Source organism: Sarcophilus harrisii, chromosome 2 (genome assembly GCF_902635505.1).
Source record: "Sarcophilus harrisii chromosome 2, mSarHar1.11, whole genome shotgun sequence".
Classification (NCBI taxonomy): domain Eukaryota; kingdom Metazoa; phylum Chordata; class Mammalia; order Dasyuromorphia; family Dasyuridae; genus Sarcophilus; species Sarcophilus harrisii.
In genome coordinates, this window is record NC_045427.1 from 225,126,659 (window position 1) to 225,153,552 (window position 26,894).

At 37.7% G+C, this 26,894-nt stretch overlaps 1 protein-coding gene across 1 annotated transcript in view; it reads right to left on the minus strand.

Moving 5' to 3' along the window:
• B4GALT5 (beta-1,4-galactosyltransferase 5) overlaps positions 1 to 25,741 on the minus strand; it is a 99,547-nt gene extending 73,806 nt beyond the window's left edge. Inside the window, exon 1 of the mRNA XM_031951610.1 lies at positions 25,498 to 25,741. Within this exon, the coding sequence (XP_031807470.1) occupies positions 25,498 to 25,609 (112 nt within the window). The 5' untranslated portion in view covers positions 25,610 to 25,741. The remainder of the gene's footprint in view (positions 1 to 25,497) is intronic.
• Between the last annotated feature and the right edge of the window lie 1,153 nt (positions 25,742 to 26,894).

The window sequence follows — 26,894 nt, forward strand, 5'->3', positions numbered from 1 at the left end:
TTTTAAAGGTCTAGCACAGAGAAAAGGAAATGGCTTTGTTCTATTTGGTTCCAATAGGCAGAAGACCAACAGCAGGAACATTTTGGCTTGATATTAAGGCAAAACACCTTAAGTCTTTAAAATCTAACTGAAAGTGTACTTGGTGGAGATGTAGCTGATAAGATGTTTAACTGAAAGTAGTGGTACTCTCTCAGATGCCCCTTCCAATTCTTGAAATTCTATGGTCCTTTGACTTAAAATCCATTAATTTTCCCATTTCACTGTTCTGCCTTCCCTTATATTTTTTATTAACATAAAGGTAACATTCAGATTTTAGACTTAAAGTAAAGGAACATAGCAACTTGAGGAAAACAGAAATTGGATGTAAATCAACATATGCTTCTTCACATAGTCTGTGCCCTTCCCCCAAAAGGATTTTTATAAAAATGAAGTATGGCCTATGTATTTGCCCAACACAAGATCATGGAGCTAGAAAACACCTCAGAACAGTAACAAAACTAAGACTAAAGCAGCAGTCATCAAAATTACTTGGTACTGGCTAAGAAATAGAGGGGTAGATAATCAAGACCTATAGTAATCTAATATTTGATAAATCCCCAAATTCCAGCTTCTGGAATAAGAACCCACTATTTGACAAAAATTGCTGGGGAAACTGGAAAATAATATCAGAATCTCATCATGGGCCTGTATCTCACATCCCATACCAAAATAAGGTATTTGGCCAAAATAAGTTCAAAACAGATATGATTTGGGCATAAAGGATGATACCATAAACAAATATAACATAACAAGGGATAATTTACCTGAGAGATCTTTGGAGAAGAGAGGAATTTATGACCAAAGAAAAACTACAGAACGTTATGAAAGGCAAAATGGACAATTTTGATTATATTAAATCAAAAAGTTTTTTGCACAAACAAAACTGACTAGGTGAATTCTATGACCCAGTGAGCCCTGTAAAATTATGTAAAATCATAGAAATCAAGTCCCCTTTGATCTATACCTCCAAATGGTTTCAGTGTAAAATAAGCTGTGCCATTCAAGAGCAAATCAAGCTCCTATTGATCTTGTGGGGAAGTCACAATCCCAGGCAAGATTTCACATTCAATTGAGAATTATCAAACTTCCCCTAGACTTACCCATAAAATGGGTCTTCAAAAAATGATTCTTTGCAGATCTATCTCTCAATTGAAAAGGATATGCCACTAAGAGATGCCTCTTGGCAGTTTTTTAATAAAGCCTCCTCTTTGCCATAGCCTCTGGGAGTTCAAATTCTTTTGCTTTCAAACTCAGGAACTCAAATGTCGAGCAAAAGAAACCTCATTCTTTACCACTTCATCAAAACCAATACAAAGGTGCAATGTGAAATGCAAAGCTGGGGGGAAAAATCAGCTAGTATCTCTGATAAAGGTCTCATTTCTAAAATAGATAAAGAACTATGTCAAATTTATAAGAACACAAGTCATTCCCTAATTGATAAGTGGTCAAAGGATATGAAAAGACAATTTTCAGATGATGAAATTAAAGCCATTTATAGATATATGGAAAAAATGCTCTAAATCACTATTGATTAGAGAAATGCACATTAAAACAACTCTGAGGTGTTAAAATCCTTACAAGCTATTATTGATAGGCAATAATTGTCTAATTTAGCATGGCTCAGTATGACTGATCTGATCCTACAAGGAGATGTTATGGGCCAGAACTTGAAACAAGGTACTAAGTGGAATTGAGAAGACAATGTTTAAATCTAGTTTAGAACTGATATAATCCTACAACAAATAATGGTTTCCCAGTGATATAATGATTGGTGTGTACTCAGTGTACAGCATATAAGCAAGAAGATCTCAGGGCCAGACACAGAAGCCCACTCTCTGAGACGGAGACATAGTCATTCCATATTCCACCTTTGTGCTGGCTGGAGACATTCGGAGGGAGCTAGGGGCTGAAGCTCGGGACTTTTAAAGACACAATAAAGGACTGGATTTTAAATCCTGGCTGCATTTGAAGTGATTATTGCTTGGAACTGAAACTAAGGCTGCCTCCAGAAAACCTCTCCAAGAAACCTGCTCCCAGAGAACCATCGTATTATAAAAAACAAGAGAACACCACACTGAGGTACCACCTCACACCTTTCAGATGGATAGAGATGACAGGAAAAGATAATGATGAATGTTGGAAGTGGTGTGGTTAAACTGGGACACTGACACATTTTTGGTAGAGTTGTGAGATGATCCACCCAATCTACAGAGAAATTTGGAACTATGCCCAAAGGGCTATAAAACTGCTTTGACACAGCAGTGCTATTACTGGGGCTGTATCCCAAAAAAATAAAAGGAGGGAAAGGGACCCACATGTGCTAAAATGTTTGTAGTTCTTTTTGTAGTAGTTAAGAATTGGAAAAAGAGTAGATTCCCATCAATTGGGGAATGGCTAAACAAGCTGTGATACATAACGATAATGGGAATATTACTGTTCTATAATAAAATGATGAACAAGCTGATTATAGAAAGGCCTGGAAAGATTTACATGAACTGATGCTGAGTAAAACAAGCAGTACCAAGAATACATTATAAACACTAACAGCAAGAATGTGCAATGATTAGATATGAAAAATTTGGTTCTTTCAGTGGTTCAGAGATCCAAAGCAATCCCTGTAGAGGGCTGAAACTCTTGAGTAGATGCACTGAGGTCAGAACAGCAGAGTACTTGAGGCTAACTACTGATTGGATAATATTTTATGGGCATATGCTTGGAAAATCGCCCTTCCCACTATCCTGTGCTGGCTCGATGATTGGTGTATACTGAAAACTGTAGGCGGGACTAGAGGATGGAGTAAGACTAGCCAGAGTCACTTTGGTCATGGAAGAAGGCGATTGCGGAGATCCTACTTCCATCCCCCCTTCACTAATATCCCTAAAGACCAAGAATAAAAACTAAGAACTTTTGCTTATCCTGACTCCAACTGATTCTAAGATATTCTGGGTGCTAGCGCAGTTGTCACATATCCCAATAGACTTTGGACAGAAAATGCCACCTGCATCCAGAAAAAGAACTGAAGAAACTGGATGTAAATCAACACATGCCATGTTCACTTCTTTTTTCTGTTTTTTTATCTCTCCCATGGTTTTTCCCCTTTGCTCTGATTTTCTCTCCCAACATGACTTATAATGTGTATTAAAAATAAATCAATTTACCAAAAAAAAAAAAAAAAAACACCACCTCAGAAGCTATGCCATCCAACCTCCTCATTTTATTGATAAACTGAAAATGGAATAAATTAAGTAACTTGAATCAATAAATGAATAAAGAAAAAGCATTAACTAAGCAAATTTCATGTGCCAAATATTGTGCTGTTAAGTCCTAGGCATATAATTATAACAAGCAAGATAATCCTGGCCCATCAGGAACCAAGAATCTAATGAGGGACACAATACAAATAGGGGAGCATGAGAAGGGAAGCAAGAGAGAGACTGAAGTGAAATGCCAGGGCTTGGCAAAAGTTCCTCAAAATATGTAGGGTTCCAGGGTTGGGAATATACCAAATAAGAGGTCAGCCCTATGGCTTGGAGAGGGCCACAAAATGGGCTAGTATGCCAAGGTCTGGATAAGATCATGGTTGGTGTCATAGACAGGATTTGAATTCAGGTCCTTTAACTCCACAATCAATTCTTTTCCCAGATGGCTTAATTACAAAGCTCCAAGAGGCCTTTCAATGATATAAGACAGAGATAAGGACTTTTCCAATCAAAGGGAAGAAACTTATAACCAAATTAAGACAACTGTTACATAGTGGTATTCAATAAAAACTTCAGATACTTGATTTTAATTAATTTTCAAACATGAAAGTAAATGGACAACTTTCTCAGCACTGGCAGGTCCCACCTGAGTTGTCTATACATTAGTAAAATTTTCCAAGTTGCATGCCAAGGACAAGGGAAACACTGCCAGGAATAATCTTTATGATAAAATATAATATGTATTTACCGACAATAGAAAGAGAAATCTCTCAGAAAAGATTTCACAGTCTATTAATCGCCAGCTTATTCTAGCATAAATATAAACTACTTATCAAACTGCTTCCATTTCAAGAAAGTCACTTCCCTCATTTCATACAGTTTGGAAGCAGAATTGTACACAAAATAAGACTAGTAACATTTTTCTGTCCTTGTTATACATGATTAATTCTGAAATGTTTTCAACCACAAAGCCTGCATAAATATTGTACTAATAAGGATTGCTGTAAATTCAATCAATAATGTTAAAAAAAATTATTTTGCATATACACATACCCAATCACAAGCAAATTGTTTAGAAAAGGGTAATGGGGCTGCTAGGTGGTGCAGTGGATAGAGCACTAATCCTGAAGTCAGGAAGACCTGAGTTCAAATATGATCTCAGATACTTAACAGTCACTTGTGTGACTCTGGGAAAGTCGCTTATTCCCAATTGCCTCAGCCAAAAAAAAAAAAAAAAAAAAAAAGGTATAAACAATACCTCAGATTAGATCAGCTGCATGTCTCTGTTTAGAGATTTGTTATTTATTATGATGAGCAGAGGTTGACAGATTCTCAAAGGTGGTATTTGGGTTTGGAGTTGTCTGAGCTTTAGCTAATAAAAACAGATTTTTGTAAAACTAAATCATAGGCTTTGAGAAAAAGCTCAAGGACACAAGCAAGCAAGGAAGGCACAGTGCTCTAACTACAACAGCCCACTCTGAGCTCTAGAGATTTTGAGTATACCCAAGCCATAAACACCTGCGCCTCTGATTCAGCAGTGCTAAACCCTGCAGCTTAAAAAAAAAAAAAAAAAAAAAAAAAAAGCACAAGTCCAAATCCAAAGAAGAACTCTCCAGAGGAATCCCCTGTTCCCATTTTTATCCAGTCTTCCAGGCCTAAAACCTCAGAATTCTAATTAAGAGTAGAATAGTGACAAAAATAACTAGAATTCTTCAGAAATTATATTTATTTTTGCTTTTTTCTTTTATTTCAACTTCCTCTCTATCTTTTTAAAAAATTGTTAATAAAATATTTCTAATCTTTCTTTCCCCTGATTATTTTCTGGTAAGAGATTTTCCACAGTAAGAAAATTATCCAAGGGATCAGCAGGAAACTTGCATAGATAAACCAATCTATAGCCAACTCTCAATTACCCATAAATTGGTCATATAATTTCAAGTTAGCCAGAGGTTACAGCTAGGTTTTCTGCTTGGTAATTAACAATAGTTGGCTCAAAGGAATGCTTTTCCTAATATAACAGAACTATGGAACATGCAGTCAACCTAAAAAATTGAAATTTATCATCCAGAGCTCATTCCCCCAAACTCCATTATAACTATGTTCCATCTCCTTTTTGTGAGTGTATTCCAAGACTCTTTTCTGGGTTCCCCTCTGCTCTAACATTCACTAAACTACCTACTATGGATCAGGTTTGATACAAGGCGCCAAAAATACAAAATTATTCACCTTGCCTCCCTCTATCCTACAGCATCCCATCAGTTTTCCTGGGTTCAAATATCATCTCTAAGCATTGACTCCCAAACTAACATAATTCAGCCCGCTATTTCTTCCTGAACTACAGTCTCATATTTCCAGCTACCTGCTGGACATTCTACCTGGATGTCTCAGCAACAGCTCAAAATCAAAATATTCAAAACATAATTAATTCATTATCTTAATCTTAAGGCTATGCTCTCAACATAACACTAATACATTATTAGTGGAGTTGTGAAAATGTTGCAATCATGATAGAGAGCAATTTGGAAGTATGCACAAAGAACTATAAAACTGTGAATATCCTTTGATTCAGTAATCTCTCTACTGGGTCTATATCCCAGAGATCATAAAAGAGGGAAAAGGACCCACAAGTGCAAAAATTTGTAGCAGCCCTTTTTGTAGTAGCAAGGAGCTGGAAAATAAGTGGATGCCCAATAGCTGGGGAATGGCTGAAGAAGTTAAGAGTATAATGTTATTGTTCTATGAGAAATGATGAGCAGGCTGATTTCAGAAAAGCCTGGGAAGACTTACATGAACTGAGTGAAATGAGCAAAACCAAGAGAACATTGTACACAGTAGCAAAATTATGTGATGATCAACTGTGATGGATGGACTTGGCTCTTCTCTACAATAAGGAAATTCAAGGCAGTTCCAATAGACTCAGGATGGAAAACGCTATCCGCATCTAGAACCATGGAGACTAAATGTGGATTAAAGCAGAGTATTTTCAACATTTTTTTTTTCTTTCTTGTGGTTTTGGTCAGATTTTTCTTGTACAAAATGATAAATATGGAAATATGTTTAAAAGAAATGCACATATTTAACCCATATCCGATTGCTTGGTACATTATAGATGCGAAAGATAAGGCGGGGGGGGGGGGGGGAGAAAAATATGAAACACAAAGTCTTACAAAAAATTTATGTGGAAAACTATATATATAATTGAAAAATGTGATTGAAAATTTAAAAAAAAAAAAAAAAAAGGCTAGCACCTCCTCCTAACTTCCCTGTTTTTGTCAAGGATAATCATCATTCTTTCAGCACACAGGTTTCAAATCTAGGCATTTTCCTCCACCTTTCACTCTCACTCACCCCCCTCAATATCCAGTCACCAAGTCTTGTTAATTCCAAAAACAATTCTTCTGGCCATGTTAATACCTTTTCCCTTTCAGTGGCTCTTCACAGCTTTAAAGAAAATAATATTTGGTCCTTTAAAATTTAGCTTCAGTCTATATTTCCAAGCTGAATACTCATCAGTCTCTTTTACTAACTCTTGTTACAGCCAAAATGGTCTACTTGGCCATAAATAATGTTTCATTTCTAGCCTCCATGCTTTAGCACAATGCTCCTCTTCTAATTCAGTTCAAGTACAGCCTCCTTCAAGATGCTATTCTTCAATTAAAGCAATAATTAGGAGATACTTTGCCCAACTATATGCCAATAAATGACAATCTAAGTGAAATGGATGAATATTTACAAAAGTATAGGTTGCCCAGATTAACTTAAGGAAAAAACTTTTAAGAAAAAAATCTCCAGAGCCAGATGGGTGTACAAGTAAATTCTACCAAACATTTAAAGAATAATTTATTCCAATACTATATAAACTATTTGGTAAAATAGGTGAAGGAGTACTACTAAATTCCTTTTATGACACAGATATGGCACTGCTATCTAAACCAGGAAAGATAGAAAATTACAGAACCTTTGTTTTTTTCTCATGGTCCCACTCCCCCCTGCCCCCTTGGATCCGATTTCCCCTGCACAACATGACAAATATGGATATATATTTAAAAGAATTGCACATATTAACCTATTATCAGATTGCTTGCTGTCTTCAGGAGAGGGGAGATAGGGGGAAAAATTTGGAACACAAAGTCTTATAAAAATAAATGTTGAAAACTAACTTTACTGGAACTTTATTTGGAAAAATAAAATATTACTGAAAATTAAAAAGAAAAAAAATTCCTGAAGCCCATAGTAAGTGATAAATAAATGTTTAATGAATAAGGCTTATTGTTGATATCAAGTTTATCTAGAATACACTAATGCAATACAAGGGGGGAAAAAATTCAATTATCTCTATTATACCCAGTCAGTAGTCAAACTGAAAATACATTCTGGAGGAGTGTTTTAAAGTGATGCTGTGGGAAAAAAATGATTAAGGGAGGACTACAGACAATAGGTATAACACTCAAATAACAAACTGTATTTGCAGTCATAAGTGACAGGCTGAGAAGCCAAAATTTTGATGGAATGAATCTAGCAAGAAATTAAAGAGATAAAAATAATCATGATGGAATCTGATCCTGGGGGTCAAAATATCTGCACTGTCACAACTTTGTAAGAGATAACAGGCCCAATTTAAATTATACATATCCAAATCAGCCTATCTCCAAATACTGTAATATCACAAAGACTAAAAACCCAGGAATTTCAAACCAGTCACCAAACAATGAAATAAGAAAGCAAACCGATACCAAAACTATACTTCCTTCCTCTTATTCTCACATGCAAAAGTTTGCACAATGAAGGAAAACTCCTGTCTATACCCTCCCAGACCATTAAACTGACGAATACCACTACCAGGGCTCCTCTCTTTTTGTTAAAAGCATTTATAGCAAAGCTAATCTTTAGTGGGAAAAGAAAAATAACTAAGAAGATCAAACATTTTTAAAGTTATGTCAAGAAATCTCTCCCTGTATGTGAACATTTGTGGCAGTCCTCTTTGTAGTGGCCAGAAACTGGAAACTGACTTAATGTTCATCAATTGGAGAATGGCTGAATAAATTGTGGTATATGAATGTTATGGAATATTATTGTTCTGTAAGCAGGATGATTTCAGAAAGGCCTGGAGAGACTTACATGAACTGATGCCGAGTGAAATGAGCAGGACCAGGAGATCATTATATACTTCAGCAATAATATTATATGATGATCAATTCTGATGCACATGGCCCTCTTCAACAATGAGGATTCAACCAAATCAATTCCAATAGTGCAGTAATAATGAATAGAACCAGCTACACCCAGCAAAAGAACTGGGAAATGAGTGTGAATCACTATATAGAATTCCCAATCCCTCTATTTTTGTCCACCTGAATTTTTTATTTCCCTTACAGGTTAATTGTACATTATTTCAAAGTCCAATTCTTCTTGTGCAGCAAAACTGCATGGACATGTATACATATTGTATTTAACATATACTTTAACATATTTTACATGTATTGATCTATCTGCCTTCTTTGGGAGGGGCTGGGAGGAATGAGGGGAAAAATTGGAACAAAAGGTTTTGCAATAGTAAATGCTGAAAAATTACCCATGCACATATCTTGTAAATAAAAAGCTATAATGAAAGAAAAAAAAAGAAATCTCTCATTATTAACATGATAGGTATATGCTTCCCACATGGCACCCATGTGGATTTTGAGGTTCAAAAAGCTCCCTATCTTCATCTCTATTTGGCAGATATCAAAGGTCAAAAAAAATCTCCCCTTTTAATGGCCCAGACAGAAGTCATCAGACATAGTAAAAATCAAAAGACTCACAACCCTATTAAAAATTCAAAATGACAATGCCAGAAGGCTGTTCTACTAACCTAGAGATTTCTCTATTAAAAAATCAAGGTTTCCTAAAATATGAAAAAAATGCTATGCCTACCATTCTCCCTCAGAAAGCAGGTTATCAGGTATAAGTTATTTCAGATTGCTTGTTGTCTTGGGGAGGATAAAGATTAAGGGAGGGAGAAAAAAAATCTGGAAATACAAAAATGAATGTTGAAAATTATCTTTACATGTAACTGGAAAAATAATAGAGTAAAAAAGTTAATAAATCAAATTCCTTCCTGAAAAAAATAATAAAGGAAAGAAAAAGAAAGGATACTTTTGATTGCATCAAGTATTTGCACGTGATACTAATCATTTTACTTGTGACTGTAGGATAGGCAGGAGAAAAGTCTATCAGTATTCACCCAGAGAAACAAACCACAAACTTATGCTTCATTCACCAACATTTTCATCAACTTTCAAAACACTTAATATCTATTCCTTAGTCCAGTGTCACAGGAATCATTCATATAAGTGCTTTGGCCTTCCAGTACTGTAAATCGCCTTCCAGTACTGTAATTCACCTTCCAATCTTAATTAATATTTGTATATACACATAGTTTTTTCAGGATTGGCTTTATATTCTTTCTTGCAAGTACTAAACCTGTGGATCCATGATGATCTGCATGGTGGAACTTTAAAGTTAGCTGTCACATTTCAGGACCCCTTCTCTCCAAAAGGAGTCATGCTGATCTCTCCAATTTCTCTCTCCCAGAAGGGGCCTTAAGCCTGGAACAATCCTAAAGAATCCTTCCCCACCTTTAGAGCCCTGATATGCTGACACTCCTCCACAAAATTTGCCCTGAACCCCACCTGCTCAAAATGATCTCTCACAGCTACAAATATAGTACAGCACTTACCACATTTATCTTTGTCCTTATCACAGTCTATCTTGTATCAAACTTAGTGATGAACAAGTCTCATCGCCCCTAGAAAATCATAAGCAACTTGAAAGAAATCTGTCATTTTTCACCTTGTATTTCAAGTGCCTAGCACAGATGAGAAGCCTGAAATGCTGAAGGGACAGGTTCTCAACTGCAAGCCCTCCACAATGACCCTGAAATCTTTAACCTCACCTCCATATGGCCAATGGTTAACTATAATCACCCTTTCCCCCATCTTAAGACAGAGTATCAATGGTAATGCTCACCACAACTAAAAGATCCCAAGACATGCAGAGTACAAGTATTGCCTTATCCAATACAAGCTAGCCAGAAAAGGCACAGATAAAAGTCTGTCTCCTTCCCTCATCTCACCTTTCTTTCTTTCTTAGATTGCACTTTCTCATACACTCATTTAACAAGTGTCTCCTGTATGTAGGACATTCACTGATTCCAGATGTTCCAGAAAGATAATTCATGGACCTTACAATCTAATAAAGGAAGACAGGACACAAACAAAACATAAACCACTATGTAACAAACTGTCATTGTGCAGTGAAAAGCATAAATAAGGCATAAAACAAGCTATGTGAAGCTGGAGACAGGAATTTCTGAATTAGTATATGGTTAGAGAAATATTTAAGAGGAAGAAGATATTTTCGCACTGGAATGGACTAACTGGCAAGATCATCAAGTCCAAACCCTTTATTTTACATAAGAAAATTAAGCCAGGAAAGGACAAATAATTTGCTCAGAGTCACACAAGTACTAAGTGGCAAGGTTCTTCTCTTCCAAGAGAAATTACAGAGAGAATCTCTAACATCTTTCTTATTATTGTCCTCTTCATACTCTATCCTCCAGCTAGGAGTTTTCCCAATTCCTGCCCTTGCTCACATGATTACCAACACCTAAAATGTTTTCTTTATTACCTCTCTTCATTTATTCTAGTCCATCCTTTAAAATCTAACAAATGCCAACATCAATTCGACAATAGTAATGAAGGATTCCTTCCCTCCCCCACCCTAGACTTCACAGTTTTGTTCCATACCTCGCTCAAATAATCTTATATTACATCTTGTTTATGACTTACCTTCCTAATGAGAGCCTTAGCTGCAAAAGAGGAGGGCAGAGATTGAGTCTTATCTAAGGACAAATCCTAGGATTATAAATTAAAACACAGTAGGTTATTTTTTTTTAACCAGAACTACTAATGTCTTCTACAATTAATTTCGACTACCGGTTGACATACCCATAACAAAAAGGTGGGTTTTTTTAGTGATTAGTTTCCCTAACAAATTAGAAATAGTTTCGATTACCCATTGAAAGAAAAATAAAATCAAGTAAACAAGTTTCTTTTTCCTTTACAACAGATGCTATAATATGAAAGCCCTGGGACTGTCAATTGTCTTTAACCGATAATTCCTCCCCATGGAACCAAAAATAACTGTACAATTAAAAAAAAAAAAAATCAATGACATCCATACATCCAGATAAATCAAATTAAGTGAATCTGGAATCAAGACAGTATAATCCTCTCCTCCCAAAAAGACAAAGGGCTATAATTCATCATGTCTGAGTAAAAACAGATTTTACATAGTCTTATCATTTATATTTCCTCATTCTTTAGCTATCTTTTCACTTCCTGAAGATATTATCAACTAAACAAAAATTTCTCAAGAGCAAAAATTAGCATCCTCTTTGATTTTCCAGGTCTCCCAATACCTGCCCCTACTGCCCGCCTTTACTCATCATCTTATCATCTGAAAATGAGTCTTTCTCAGTCACAGGGGAATTATGGAGAGGTAAAGAAAAGATATCAGGGAGTTTTGCTAAATATTCTCAGTTAACAGAGAATTGCTATATCCTATATGGATTACCATCTTTTTAAATAATGAGAATAAAACACAGTTAATACTAAAATTCAAGATCATGTTTCAGATCACTCAAAGTATGATAAAACTTAGAATGCTAGTTAATAGAGCTTTCTGCTTAACAAACCTCAGTTAAAACTTTATTCTTCCCCATATTCAATTTAAAGTATTTCCCTTCCTTTCATAAAGGAAGTTTTTCAACACTTCACAAAATTCTTGTTTCATGAATGTTGACCTCTATCCATTAAAATCAAAACCTCCTCTACCCCTCTACACAGTCTTCCTAAGCTGCTGTACCTCCAAAAAATTATAATCTGGTGTCAAACTCTCTGGTTACTGATGAATCTTTCACATCTGATTACTCTGATTCCCAATAGATGATATGCAAAAAAGCCTTTCCAACCTATCAAGACATACCAAAGCTTTTACCCACCCATTGCTATATAGCATTTGAAAACCCAGAATTACCTTCATACCTTGAGGAGGTACTGTCCACTGTTAAAAACAACAGCAGCTTAAGCTTGTTTAGCATATTTGATTCTCACATCAATCTTATAAAATAGTGCAATATTATTCTCATTTGAGAAAGACAAAATGGGCTCCATGAGATTAAGTATCTTGCCTATAAATCTATCAGAAGATAGAAGCAACTCAAACCCACAGCCTTCTGACTCCAAATCCACTATACCAGGAAGCATCCAATTTAGCTAAAAAATCTTTCCAAATTACTCTTGTATGTTATAATCAACTAGGAAGCATTTTCATTCATTCTAGCAATCTAATTTTCCAACACATCTCCCAAGCTTTCACATAGAGGCCAAAGCATAAAGATACATACTCATAAAGCAGAAAACATTAAAACTTTGGGTACCATTCTATCAGTCATGCTAAACAAAATGAACATCATAAACCAATGAATAGAAAAACCATGGATTATAATAACACCTTTCAAGTGATGATATTGGAATCATTCCTTTAAAGCATTCATAGCATACACTGGGTCTACATGGAAGAGGAAAAAGCACTAAATAACAGTAGGCTGTAAAGTATTTCAGGAGATGCATTATGAAAAAAAGAAAGTGACCAAATCGTCATCATTTGACCCAGCAATCTCATCCTTGGCATATACCCCTCCCCCCCATCCAAGTTGAAGACAGAAGTAAAGATCAAATACATGACACAGCAGCATTTTTTTGTGGTAGCAAAAAAAAAAAAAAACACACAACTGAAAACAAAATGGGTGACTAGCATCTAAAGAATGGCTGGAGAAAAAACTTTGATATACTAATGTACTAGAACATTATTGAGCAGTAAGAAATAACAAATAGTACGAATCTAGAAAAACATGGGAAGATCTGTGTGAAGTGAAATAACCAGACCAGAAGAATGCACTAGAGAAACACAACAATGTAAATGAAAAGATCACCAACAGGAATCAAATTAAAGGGGAACTCTGAGCAACTGAAAAACCACTAACTCCAAGAATCAGATAAAGAAACCTCCTCTAAGAAAAGAAACCTGGGATTACTATGACAGAATGCCAGGTTACTCCTGGGGTGTGTTTTCTTAACTGTTTTTATTACAAGGGAGGGGGCATTTTTAGAAATGACTATAATATAAAAATAAAAGATATCAATTAAACTTATATTTTAAAAAATAAAGTGACATTTTATTATTATTCTTAGGTGCACTTGTATTCATTAACAGGAAAACTGAAATTAAAATAATTTGAAAAGTTATAAAACTTTAAAATTTATATTCCTATGTGCTTTTTCATTACAGGAGACTATAAAATAGAGAAACTTTTTTTTTTAAATCATTAACTCCACCCCTTTAGGAATCTAGTGAAGCCCATAGACTCCTTCTTAGAATCATTTTTATTGCTTGAAATTATAATCAAAAAGATGCTAACTTTTAGTTAGAAGTTACTGAAAATTAAGATGTAATATTTTCCCCACTTAAGTTCCTTAACTCCTTTGAAATTCAAGGACTCCAAGTTAAGAATTCCTGCTCTAGGACATAACAACTGGCATTTATATAGTACTTAAGACTTACAAAGTACTATCCCCACAAGAACTTTGTGAAGTAAGTAGCCCAATTATGATCTCCATTTAACAGATATGGAAACTTACTCTTAAGTGACTTGCTTAATTAGCTTTGAGGCTGACATAGCTGAGTGAACCTAAGATGTGAAGTTCTGCCTTATAGCTCCAAGTCTGGAAACCTTTCCACTACTGATAAGCAGAGGTTCCTGGTTTAACAGCTTTGCTTAACAGTTTTTAATGAATTATACTGAAAGGAACATGAGTTACACAGTAAAAACAATTCACATTTACATGCTGTTTTATACTTTTTGTACTGTTTATATATAGTTTATAGACTGGACTCATAAAGATAGAAATCCCATCTCTAATACTTCCTAGTTTTGTGACCTAGGGTGAGTAATTTAAAGTGACCTCTCTGTTTCAGTGTTCTCTTTAACAAAATGAGGAAGGTTGTACTCCATGCCTTCTAAGGTCCCTTCCAGCTATAGATTTATGAACCTATGATTCCTTACAATAACATAGTAACACCTGTGAGGCACCACAAAAAAAGCACTGACCATAAAAACATTTAGTTACATTATTTGAATATTTAACAAGCATTGGTTAAAGTGTGTTATAAAGACTTTCCCAAAAATTATTGTTCTTATATGTTTTAACTTTTGATGCCATTTTTTGTTTCCTTTTTTGGGAGGAATTTAAAGACTCATGGGTGGATGCCTTAACAGCTCTCAACTCAAAAAGGTTAAACTACTAGATAAAGGGAAAATATACATTTAAGACTTGAAAAATTAACCAAGCCTTCTCTTCTACTACTTGCTAATTAATGAGAATTTCTAATCTTACCATTTTTGCTTGTTTGCCTTGAGGCAGAGTGGAGTAAGGGAAAGTGTTATGAAAGTAGGGGATAAGAGAACCAATATGATTTATTAGTTTAGCTTAGTAGTAACACTTATCTGGAAGAACCTTCCTCTTCTGTCAAATGAGAATTTGACATTTGTCCTATTTACATTCCAGAGTTATAGTAAGGAACCTATTTTATATACTATTTATATTAAGCAATATGTAAATGTGCTTAGCTATTATTAGTCAATAATCTTTTTTCCCAAACTATGTGCTTGGGTATAAGTAGCATTCAAGGAGGGCTAGCACCTTGGGTATGAGGGTTTGCCAAGCCCTTTTCAGGGCTACTCACTCACCTCTGATGTCCATGTCACTCCTCACCTGGGACTCCAAGAAACTGTAGAATGTGCAGTGACCACACCCCCGTAAAACTCTTAGCAGACAGGCTAAACCAGGTTGAAGGTAACCAACAGGCCTTAAATCTGGCAGTGAATTAAGGGAATGTCTACCCCATGCATATGAAAACTTCCCCAGGTGAAATGGGTGGATGAGAACACTTTGTTCCAATGGCCATGAAGAAGACTGAATTGGGCACTTTGGAGTGCTTAGAGTTTGGCATCAAAGATGCCAAAGTCGTCCTGGCTTTTATCTATTGCCACTGGATGACTGGAAGAGAGAGAGAGGCTGACGGATCTGTTCGATGCAGCCGCATTTAAATCCAATTCACTCTGAAGTCAAGCTATCACCCTATTATTTTACCGGTCCTTTTCAAAAACAAAGAACAAAATAACACTGGCAATTCTGTGCCAAGCACTGTGCTAAGTGCCAGAGATACAAAGAATGGTAAAACAATCATATAAACAACTATGCATAAACAAGCTATATAAGAATGATCCATAGAGCAAAAGCAATAGAATTAAAGAGGATTTATTATTATCATCATCATCATATATCTCACACTCATTTCAGCAAAATGTATGAAGGAGTACCACTAGGTAAGGCTGAAGATGACAATTAGGCTACTAATGCTCAGGTGGCAGTTTTCTTCATAATTGCTAAAGGTGTTTCAAGGAACTTCTCCCAAACAATGACCAGACAGTCTTTAAGCCTCTACACATCACCTACTAGCATTAGTAACCAGGTGAGAAGATGGCAGCACCACTCGGTCTCTAATAACTGCTTACCCAAGCTAACAATAAAAGAATAGAAAGGGAAATCCGAGAGGAGGAAGCACTCTAAATAATTCAAAGTGATTTCCAGGGTTGGGCAAACAATGAATTCACAGGATCAGCAGGGGGTGAGAATATAAATAAAAGTTCTTTCCAGCTCCTCAGGCTTTTTGGAAAAAAAGACACTGTAAAATTAATTTGATTTTAACATCCAGCTTTATCCTAAAATATGGAAGGTAGGGCACAATCTCTGCAAAATTGAGCAAAAAGGAAGAAATAAAGTCAAAGAGGCGTTTAAGCAAAAGGCCTCCACTCCAGGACTCAAAGGGTGGACATTCCAAAGATTTAAGGTGTTCTTTCCTGGCTGTAGCCAAAACAGATTTCTTTTCAATTTCTAGCGGACATGATCAAAAAGATACATTTCAGAGAAGAAACAGTTTCGAGTTTTCATGTCTCATTCCAAAGGTCTTAAAAGGAAAAATTATACCCAAGCGTAATTTTTCCATTCATCTCAACAAATGGCTGTTAACAATGAAGTCCAAAAAAATTATGTCCTAACAAAATTTGAATACACTGCAGCCGATAGTGTCAAAGGTATGTCAGCCAATTTAAGCAAAATTAATATATGAAAAATCTATATTTACCAAAAATTAATTGCTTTACAAAAGTAGTCACACCACTGATACATTGTTGGTGGAACTGTGAACAGATCCAACCATTCTGGAGAGCAGTTTGGAACTATGCTCAAAAAGTTCTCAAACTGCAAACTCTTTGATGCAGCAGTATTTCTATTGGACTTACATCCCAAAAAGATCTTAAAGGAGAGAAAAGGATCCACATGTGCAAAAATGTTTGTGGCATCCCTTTTTTGTAGTGGCAACAAACTGGAAATTGAGTGGATGCCCATCAAATGGAGAATGAGTGAATAAATTATGGCATATGAATGTAATGGATTATTGTTCTGTAGGAAACAACCAACAGAGAGGCCTAGAGAGACTTGCATGGACTGATGCTAAATTGTAGAGGGCTGAAACTATTGAGTTGATTCACTGAGGTCAGGACTGCGGAGCACTTGAGGCTAACTACTGATTGGACAATACTCTATGGGCATATGCTTGGAAAATGGCCCTTCCCACCATCCATGCTGGCTCAATGACTGGTGTACACAAAAGATTGTAGGAGGGACTAGGGGGTAGAGTAAGAGTAGCCAGGATAACACTTGGGCGGTAGATGAGGGAGAAGGAAGGTGGTAGAGATTCTGCTTTCATCCTGTTCAATCCTGTGTCTAAGGACTAAGAATAAAGACTGAGGACTTTTGCTTATCCTGAGGTATCTGGGGTGCTACCGCGGTTGTAACACTAAGTGAAATGAGCAGAACCAGGAGATCATTGTACACGGCAACAACAAGACTATATGATGATCAATTCTGATGGCCCTGGCTCTTTTCAACAATGAGAAGATTCAAATCAGTTCCAATTGTTCAGTGATGAAGAGTTATCTACATCCAAAGAGAAGCCTGTGGGAACTGAGTGTGGACCACAACATAACATATTCCTGCTTTCTACTGATCTTTGCTTACATTTTGTTTTCCTTCTCAGGAAACGGACAAGGGGACAGCAGCCTCTCCAGCTGCCTAAAGCCTCATCTCCTTCCCCCTCTTCTTTTCTTCTCCATTCCAACTCCCCCCACCCAGATTTTTCTTGTACAACAAGATAATTATATAAATACATGTACATATATTGGATTTAACATATATTTTAACATATGGACTACCTGCTATCTAGGGGAGAAGATAAGGATAAGGAGGAAAAAATTTGGAACAAAGTTTTTCAAGGGTCAATGTTGAAAAACTACCCATGCATATGTTTCATAAATAAAAAGCTTTAATAAAAAACAAACAACAAAAAAGCAGTCACCCATGTATTGTATCCCTCCTCCCACTCTCCTAATTCAGAAAGTCTCATGTAAGTGTCATCTTTTTTCTTTTCAAATCCCATGGCCCTTACAGTCTATGACACAATTTAGTATTCAAACTTGTACCAATATATTTTCACAGGTAAATCTTGTTTCCCCAATGTATGTGCAAATGCTTATGCTTCCCAATTGAAAAAGTTACTTAAATCCTTCAGGTTTCAATCTCCTTATTCTTAAGTGAAGAAAGGATACTGAAGTAACAAGTTCACCATCTCTTCTAGCTCTAGTAATGTTAGAGGCTTCTTACATCCCTGGCAGCAATTAGCAAAGCAAGGAACAGGGACTTACCCTAGAATTTCTCTAAAGAAAAAGTTCACCTACTTTTATTTTATTTAGAAAAATAATTTGTCTATACCTTTCCAGGGACCTACTGCATAAGTCAAGACACAGCTGCAGGTATGAAAATATTGTCAGTTAGCAGAGGATAACTGCCCATTGAGCCACATAGTCTACTTGGGGTTTGTGGTAATTTGCAAGCATGCATGCCTTGTTCACATCATGATGGGATAACTAAATATCATTAACTTCTCTAAAGCAAACGGCCCATCTGTTGGCTTCAAATCATGTTTTAACTTTGCTCCAAAGTTATCAACTACTTTTAAGTGCTTCACTGACCTACCCTCATAGATCTACCTCCCTTACTAATTTCCAGTTTTAGAATTTATCACTTGTGGCAAGGTGTGTCCAACCTACTTTTCTTAGTATAAAATTTTAAAAAGCTTTTCATAAGCAAGTAATCAGAAATTTAGCCTTGAAACCTCTAAGGAATTTCCACTCTCCTAGAAATTAGCACAGAGCTTTCTAAGCTAGAATCCTTCCTAATTCCCTCACCTTTGAACACAATCTATATGCATAGATTTAATAGTTAGAAGAGACCTCAGAGATCAGCTACTTAATCTTACTTTCTAAATTTTAACATGAGAATTGGAATAAATGTTATACTAACCAATCCATGAACCTAGAACTGAAATTGATACTATTTGGAAACCTACTTTCACAGATTATCCAACTTTAGCACAATTCCATTAGGAAAGAATTTCACTCCCAAACCAAGCACATTATTTTAAAAATACTATTCATGAAACAGGTTAACTTTTCCTGGTTTAAAAAAAAAAAAAACACCATCTACTTTGTTTTATAACCCAAAATGATTCTGCACATGCATGATTGAAAGAAAAGTTGGCAAATATTTTCTGATGCAAAAATATTTCATTCCCCTCTCCCAAAAAGTCTGTAAACTAAACTACTGAGGCTTTCAGAGAATAATTTTTCATCTCTCCTCCCTTCCCTCAAAATATTTTGTTTCCAGACTTCACATTTAATGAAGTCCTACAGTTTTGCTAGATATCATAGACATTGTTATATGATATAATATATACATATTAGATGTCTGTGAAGTTATTCATGTAAATTATCTTATCTAGAATTGTTTAAATAATTTAAACAAATAATAAAAATATTAGCTATTTTTATAAATATATAAAAATAAATAATCTTTAGAAAAGATAATGATGAATGTTAAAGAGGATGTGGGAAAACTAGAATACAAAAACATTGTTGGTGGATTTGTGAATTGATCCAACCATTCTAAAGAGCAATCTGAACTATATACTCAAAGAGCTGTCAAACTGAGCATATCCTTAGCAGGGTCTCTAGTGGATCTGTATCCCAAAGATAATCATAAAAAAAAGAAAAAAAGACCCACATGTGCAAAAATGTTTGAAGCAATTCTTTTCATAATAGCAAGGAACTGGAAATTGAGTGGATGCCCTTCAGCTGGGGAATGCCTGAAAAAGTTGATATATGAATGTAATGAAATAGTATTGTTCTGTAAGAAACATGATGAGTAGGATAATTTCAGAAAGGCCTAAAAAAGACTTACATGAACTGATGTAGAGTGAAGTGAGTAAAAGAAAGAGAACACTGTACACAGCAATATGATTACATGATGATCAACTTTGATGGCCTTGGCTCTTTTCAACAATGAAGTGACTGAAGGCACTTCCAAAAGACTTGTGATGGATAGATAGAAAGTGCCATCTATACCCAGAGACAACTCTGGAGACTGAAGGTAGATCAAAGCATAGTATTTTCACTTTTGTTGTTTGTTTGCTTTTTTTCCCCTCAAGTTTTTTTTTTTTTTTCTCTTTCCCCTTTTTAACTGATTTTTCTTGTGCAGCATGATGAATATGGAAATGTTTAGAAGAACTGCACATGTTTAACCTATATTGGATTGCTTGCTGTCTGGGGGCATGAAGAGGAGGGAGAAAAATTTGGAACCCAAGGTTTTGCAAAGGTTAATGTTTGAAACTATCTTTGCATGTATTTGGAAAAATTAAAAGCTATTAAATATATTAGCTATACATTTCATAGAAGACTATATTTCACTGGAAAATTTCCCCAGGTGTAAAGCCCAGCTATTCTAAAGGCTTTTTGCCTCAAATGAAGAGATACAACAAAGTCAAAAACCTGCTCAAGTCATCTGGTTACAGTAAATCAGGGGGAATCTAGATTTCAATTAACACTGACTGCTTTCAAATAACCATATTCTCCAAAGTCCAGTTTGTTAAATTGTGATTTTTGATCCCGTGTGGTCAAGTGAATGTGGGCGTTGAAAAATTATGATTTATTATCAGTAAATATTTGATTTATATACACTGGTCATCTAAAAATTTCTTGGGCAAAAAGGGGTCGAAAGAAGAAAAAGTTTAAGAAGTCCTGGTAGAGGAAAACCTTTCAACTTTTCTTTCTTTCAAAAAGAGTGTATTATATGGGGGGAGGGTGGGAAGCTAGACAGACCTCATTTGGGAACCATTTAATAGTTTAAAACTCCAACAAAGACTTTTTGTAAGACATGATATTGTTGATTCCTTAGAATTCATGCCCTAAGTTAACTCTCCTCTAACCTTTTCCAAAGCACTTTGTAATTTTAAATCCATACTAGGCAGATCTGCTCAAAGAATCATGGTTCCCCAAATTCAATGATTTCACTACTGTCCAAGCAGCAGGCCAAGTTCAATCTAAGGAATTTTTCAGCTTCTCAATAGACCATATGTAAAAATTCCTATTAGCTGAATAATCCATCTATTTTAGTCCTTCATTAACACAGAGAATTTTCTTAAGTATCTCTAATCAGACTTTATCATAGTAGTTACTTGTACACATCTTATCTTCTACAGTATTCTAGATGTCCAGGAGGCATCTGCTTGTGTACCATTGTATCTGCATCTCAGATACTATGTGCCTTGGACATAACAAGCACTTAAGTGTTTGTTGAACTTCACTAAATTGCAACACAGAAAGTGATGTTAAAATGTGATTCTCTGCTTTTAGCAGTTTACAAATTCTATAACCTCAACATTACACCACCATATAATACAATGGCCCAATACTTGTATTAAGAAGTTTTCAATCTATTAGATCTCATATTACTAGTACAAAAAAAAAAAAATCACTTAATTTTTTTCTTAAAAGTTATAATCTTTTAAAGGCACAACCAAAAAGGAGCAAGGAATTTTGAGCCCAGAAAAAGTTATCTTAAGTTTAGGTCTCATTTTGAAATTGTAAAGAATCTTTACTATACATGTGTAAATTACTTCTTACATCTGAGAGGCCCAAGACTCTTCAGTATATTAAGTGAGGCAAAATGCACTATTTAATAAATATCAATGTGGTGGGCTCCCTACCAGAGGTAAAATAAACAAAATTCTTCTCCCCTCCATTTCCAAAAAAATCTTGCTCATGATTTATTGCCTATCAATAGAAAATTGTTTAACCTTCTAAAATAGTCAAATACCCATCAAATACCCAGCACAACTATAAAACTCCTTTTGTTTCACTTTGTATACATAACAGGCCCATCTTCCTCACTTAGCCTTATATTCTAATCACATTTTTTCATTCACTTTCACCCTTAGTTTTCCAATGAAACCATCCTGACTAATGAAATCACACTCAACTAGATTTAGAAGTAAAAATGCCTGAATATGCCAGTATTTAAGGTGGGCATTGTCAAAAACTTGGTATCCCACAATCGTTTTTAATAGGTTACTTCCCAATAAAAGCTTGGGAGAGGAGCACTTCTTATTCCAATTTCAGACAGCAGAGTCTTCATTGACTTCATGATCCAAGTGACATATAATAGTATTGGGCATTAGATCTCAGAGCTTTCACATTAATATTGTGCTACTTATCACCCAACCACCATTCATACACTAAAGCATCCCCACCAACAGTTTATTGCTAACATAATTCTTAAGGTTGTTTGGCCATTCGGAAGAATAGAACTATTTATCTAAAGAAAACAAGTAGTCCTTACCCCTTAAACATATCCGAATTGTCTACAAAACCAAAAAAATGTTAATAAAAGAAAAAACAAAAAGCAGTAAAACAAAAATCCAGTTAAAAAAAAAAATATATATATATATATATAGCCAAAAGTTCGACACTTTCTCCCATTTACAAAATTCAATTATATTACTTATAAATTGAACATATCATAAATCCATTTTAAAGGGGTGATCAATTAAGGCATTTATCTAAAAATGTTAACCATTCTCTCCTTTAAATCCCTTTCATCAAGTTATCTTATTCTTTAAAATAAAAAAAAAGTGTCCATCTTATTACTAAAGAGCAGCTCAACAATGCTAAAATGGATTTTTGAGGTCTTAAGTCCCAAATAAGAAATCCCAATGTAGTAACTAAATTTAGCTAGATTTAAACCAAGTCCTTTGCACCTTTTTTGTCTCCTTTTCACTTTTTTATTTTGCAGTACTATGCACAGAATTAAAATTCTAAGCAACTCATCTTTTAAGATCAAAAGTTAAAAAAAAAAAAAACCACCTCATCTTTTCTCAGTTAAAAGTAATATGGAAATATTCTGGAACAATTTAAAAATATATAACTTTATAAAAAAGAACCACTAATTCTAACTCAAAAAATTTAGTGTTAAGGAATTTAAATCAATCTTTAAGTCACATTTCTGTCAAAGAATTTTTGTTTCCAACCTTTTAAAATAAAATAGGGATTCCAATCCAAAAAAAATTTTTTTTTAATATGGGTGATCCAAATATCAGAACCTGAAAGACATGTCACATTCCATAAAAGCTGAGGAGATGAAGTGCTGCCCATTTCCCTTTGTAACAATTTTCAGATGACCATTAAGAGTGAAAGAATGTCAAATAGGATACTGTACCTTTTTCTCAACTAGTGTCTGTAATTACTCAGCAATTTTAGTTCAGCAAATTCTTATCACTTTTTTCCTTTCCCTCACTCACCTTTCAAAAAACCCAACTTTGGGTACATTTCCAAAAAAATAAGCACTTTTAACCCTATTGAAGCAAATTAATGTCATATACTTTATTTCCTTAAAATATAAAGGGTTCTTTAAAAGCATGAATGCCCGCCCACACACACACACACACACATAATCCCCAGTAGATAATAGGAAACCATTAACCATGAGGTAAAATACTTTATTTTATTCAAAAGTGAGTGGGGGAGAATCTCCAGCTTTGCTAGAAATTTCTCTTTTCAGCTAATTCAGTGTTAGCAACAAATACTATACTCCTAAAAAACCATGTCTCTATAGCTAAAGGGTCTTCCCATTTTAATTCCCAACCAATTCCTTGTCCCCTTCCTTTGCCCCAAATAGTATTTTCCTCCTATCCTAAACCATCTAAGTTTTCCACAGTAGCTTCCAAAAAGTGGTTATGAAAGTCAGATCTAACCTTTTCTCAGAGTTGACAAACTCATCTCTTAATGTTTCCAAGTCCATTTCTCAATACTACTAGAAAATCCTTCTCTGGAGGGTGGGAGTGGGGATGAGCTCTAAGTCTTTTCTCAAGGATAAGATCTGTTTTCAATAAGACTTCCATTTTTTTCTAGTAAATCTGCATTTGCCTTAAGAGGTATGACTTAAAAGATATCTTTCAAGACTACCTAACCCTACTGAACCACCCTTAAAAGACTTCTGCCTCCAATTAATTTCCAAAAGCAGAACAAAATTAATAACTTCTCACCTGTGGTTCACCCTAGGCTTTCTCTAGGCCCAAGAGCAAACTCATCTCACAGGTCCAGGCTCTACTTCCACTATCCCAGCAAATCCTGATGCAGTGGCCCTAACCTTAGCCCGGAGGGCGAGCAATACAAGTACACATTACAGGCGGATATTATTGCCCAGAATCAGCCATCTCTCCATGTGGCTGGAAGCATGACTCCCCAAGAGGAAACTGGACAAACCAAGGCCTCTCCGGACAGGAAGGGAAAGGGGGGTTGGGGGGAGAGGGGGGCGCGAGGTAATGTGTGCCCTTGTGGAAGGAGAGAACTGAGAGCACTAAGAAATATAGGGCAGGAGATACAGGACGGAAGGGAATAGACAAGAGGGGAATTCTAGACAAGGGGTATTCCAAACGTGGAAGAAAGGATTTTGGAGTCTGGCCAAGGCAGAAACACGTCGGTCTGTGCGTGTGCAGGATGGTCAAATGCGCACTGGTAGGGAAACTTGAGGAGGACAGTGGACTAAGACAGACCCGGGGTAAGCCAAGTGACAGTGTGGTGGGAAGAGGAGGTCAGAAGTAGAAGGGGATAGGAAGGAAGCCGTGAGAGGAAAAGAAGTTAAGGGAGATTCCAGACTGAGAGAATAGGAAAGCAACGAGCGATAGCCCGGAGGTGGGAGGATGAGGTTAAGAAAACAGAAGGGCGGCTGATAAGGAAGAGTCAATTGACAGGGGTTCAAGAAAACGTCCAGCTCTAGGCAAGGAAAAGAGAAGAGAAAATGGGATGTGGCTGAGAGAAGAGACCAGAGCGAAAGAAACGAGGGCTGACAGGGGGTGAGGGCTGGTGGCGAAGGGGAACAGGAAAACTTAAAAGAAAGAAAAAGTAAGAAAGGGAAGAACTGGAAGACGTAAAAGAGTCATCAGGGGAGATGAGAGATCGGAAGATTGGAGTATAAAGAGGAAAGGGCAGTAGCAGGATAGTTAGAAAAGGGGACTCGGAAAAGGGAGGATAAGTGTGAGAGGGAAGAAGGAAGGGATGGGGGGGTTCAGGAAAAGAAGGAAAATGGAGGTTCAGAAAGGTAAGCAAAAAAGAGAGGTCAGCAATGAAGGAAAGAAATGAGAGAGGGGATGGGAGCTCAGAAGGAAGAAATGAGGGTCATGAAAGGGAGATCGGAAAAGGATGAGGCTAAGAGGAGAGAAGGGATTGGAGGGATCAGGAAAGGAAGAAGGGGGGAAAAGACGGGAAAGAGGGGGTCAGAAAAGGAGGGAAGCGATGGGGCCAGGAAAGAGAAAGGATTGGAAGGCTCAGAAAAGGAGGGCGGTCGGAAGGTGAAAGGGAATGAGAAAGGGAGACCGCAGAGGGGAAGGATCAGAGGAGAGGGGTTTGGAAGACTAAAGGACTCAGAGGTTCGAAAGAAGCCCGAGTCTGGAGGTCGAGCGAGGCGGGGAGTGGGAGGATGGAATCCGGACCCACGCGGAGCGCGGGGTTCGAAAGCGGGGTCCGCCTAGATAGCCCGTTGGCGCGTCCCCCCCCCAAGAGGGCCGGTCGGCGGAGCGGGGCGCACAGGGGCCGGGACTGGGGGCGGTTACCAAGGAGACGCGCGGAGCCGCCTCTGGGCCTTACCTATGCCGGGCGCCACATAGACGAAGTAGAGGAAGGTAGAGGACAAGGAGAAGAAGAAGAGCGCGGCGAGCAGCGAGCGGCGCGGGAGCCGCAACCCCCGCCGGCTCCGCATGGTGCAGCCGGCCTGAGTGGGGGTAGGGGCCGGGTCCGAGCCGGACGGCGGGCGTGGACGGACGGACCGCACCGCTCCTCACATCGGGGCCGACTCCTCTCCCTCCGCCTCCGCCTCAGCCGCCGCCGCCGCCGCCGCCGCGGCCGCCGCCTCCGCCGCCTCCTGGCCGCTCCGTGCCCCCGCAGCCGGCCGCCGCGGGCCGGGCCACATGAACGGGGCGGGGGCCCGAGCCGCCCCGGAGCGAGCGCAGCGGAGAGGGCGGGGCCGGGGCGGGCCAGGGGCAGGTCCCCGGAGGCACTGTCACCAAATTCACCTCCTCCTCCTCTCCGGCTCAAGCCCCCGACTGCGGCACGCAGGGGCCGTCCCCTGGCGATTACTCACCCTCCCTTCCGGCCCTCGACTCCCTCCTCCTCCTCCTCTCTCCTCCTCCTCCCCCCGCTTTTCTCCTAACCCCCTCCACCGCACCGCCGCGATCAGGGAGTGTCGTTCAAATGCTCTTCCCGTGCTTGGGCGCCCCCCACCCCTCAGCCAAGGGGCCGTCGGCAAAGTTCTTTCCCACTTCTCGTCCACTGCGGCACTCGGGGCTGGGGGCGAACTGGCCTCGCAGCGCGGGCATCCGCGGAGGTTCCCCCTCCGCGCCCATCCCCTGGGGCCCAGGGACCTGAGGGATCCAAGAGTAGGGAGGGGGGGTCTTCCAACCAGAAAGTAGCGGAAAAGCCGTAAACGTATAGTCAATTATCCCCCGCGCTTTCCCACTAGCCCTTCCCTTCGCGGTGTCGCGGTGGGGGAGGAAAGGGGCTGAAGCGGGGGAGGGGGGCAGTCAGGGAACGTCCCCAAATTACCAGATTCTGACGACCCCGCCTAATGTATGCTCCGGCTGATTGCGGCCAAACCCTCATGGAGCTTACGCTTTACCCGCATGACTATACCTCTCGTCCTAAAACAAGACACTATAGAAGCAAAGATGACATTAAAATAGAAGGACAGACTCAAACTGTAGAGCTGATTTAACCCTAAACTATCAGAAAGGGAGAGACCGATCACGGCTACCAAAGGAAACAGATCGAGGGCATTTTGTTAACTACAACCAGCGGCAAAGCTTCGTGATAAGCATGGCCTTAGATTTAACTCTGGCCATCAGTACGTTGTCCACAATATATTGGTGACCGCGCCTTCCGTGTTCTCAAACACATCTGTACGTTGCACAATAGGTTAATGACCCCCTGTGAAAAACCATGTCGTAAACGGAAAAAATCCAAAGATCAACAAATAGCAAGCGAGCGAT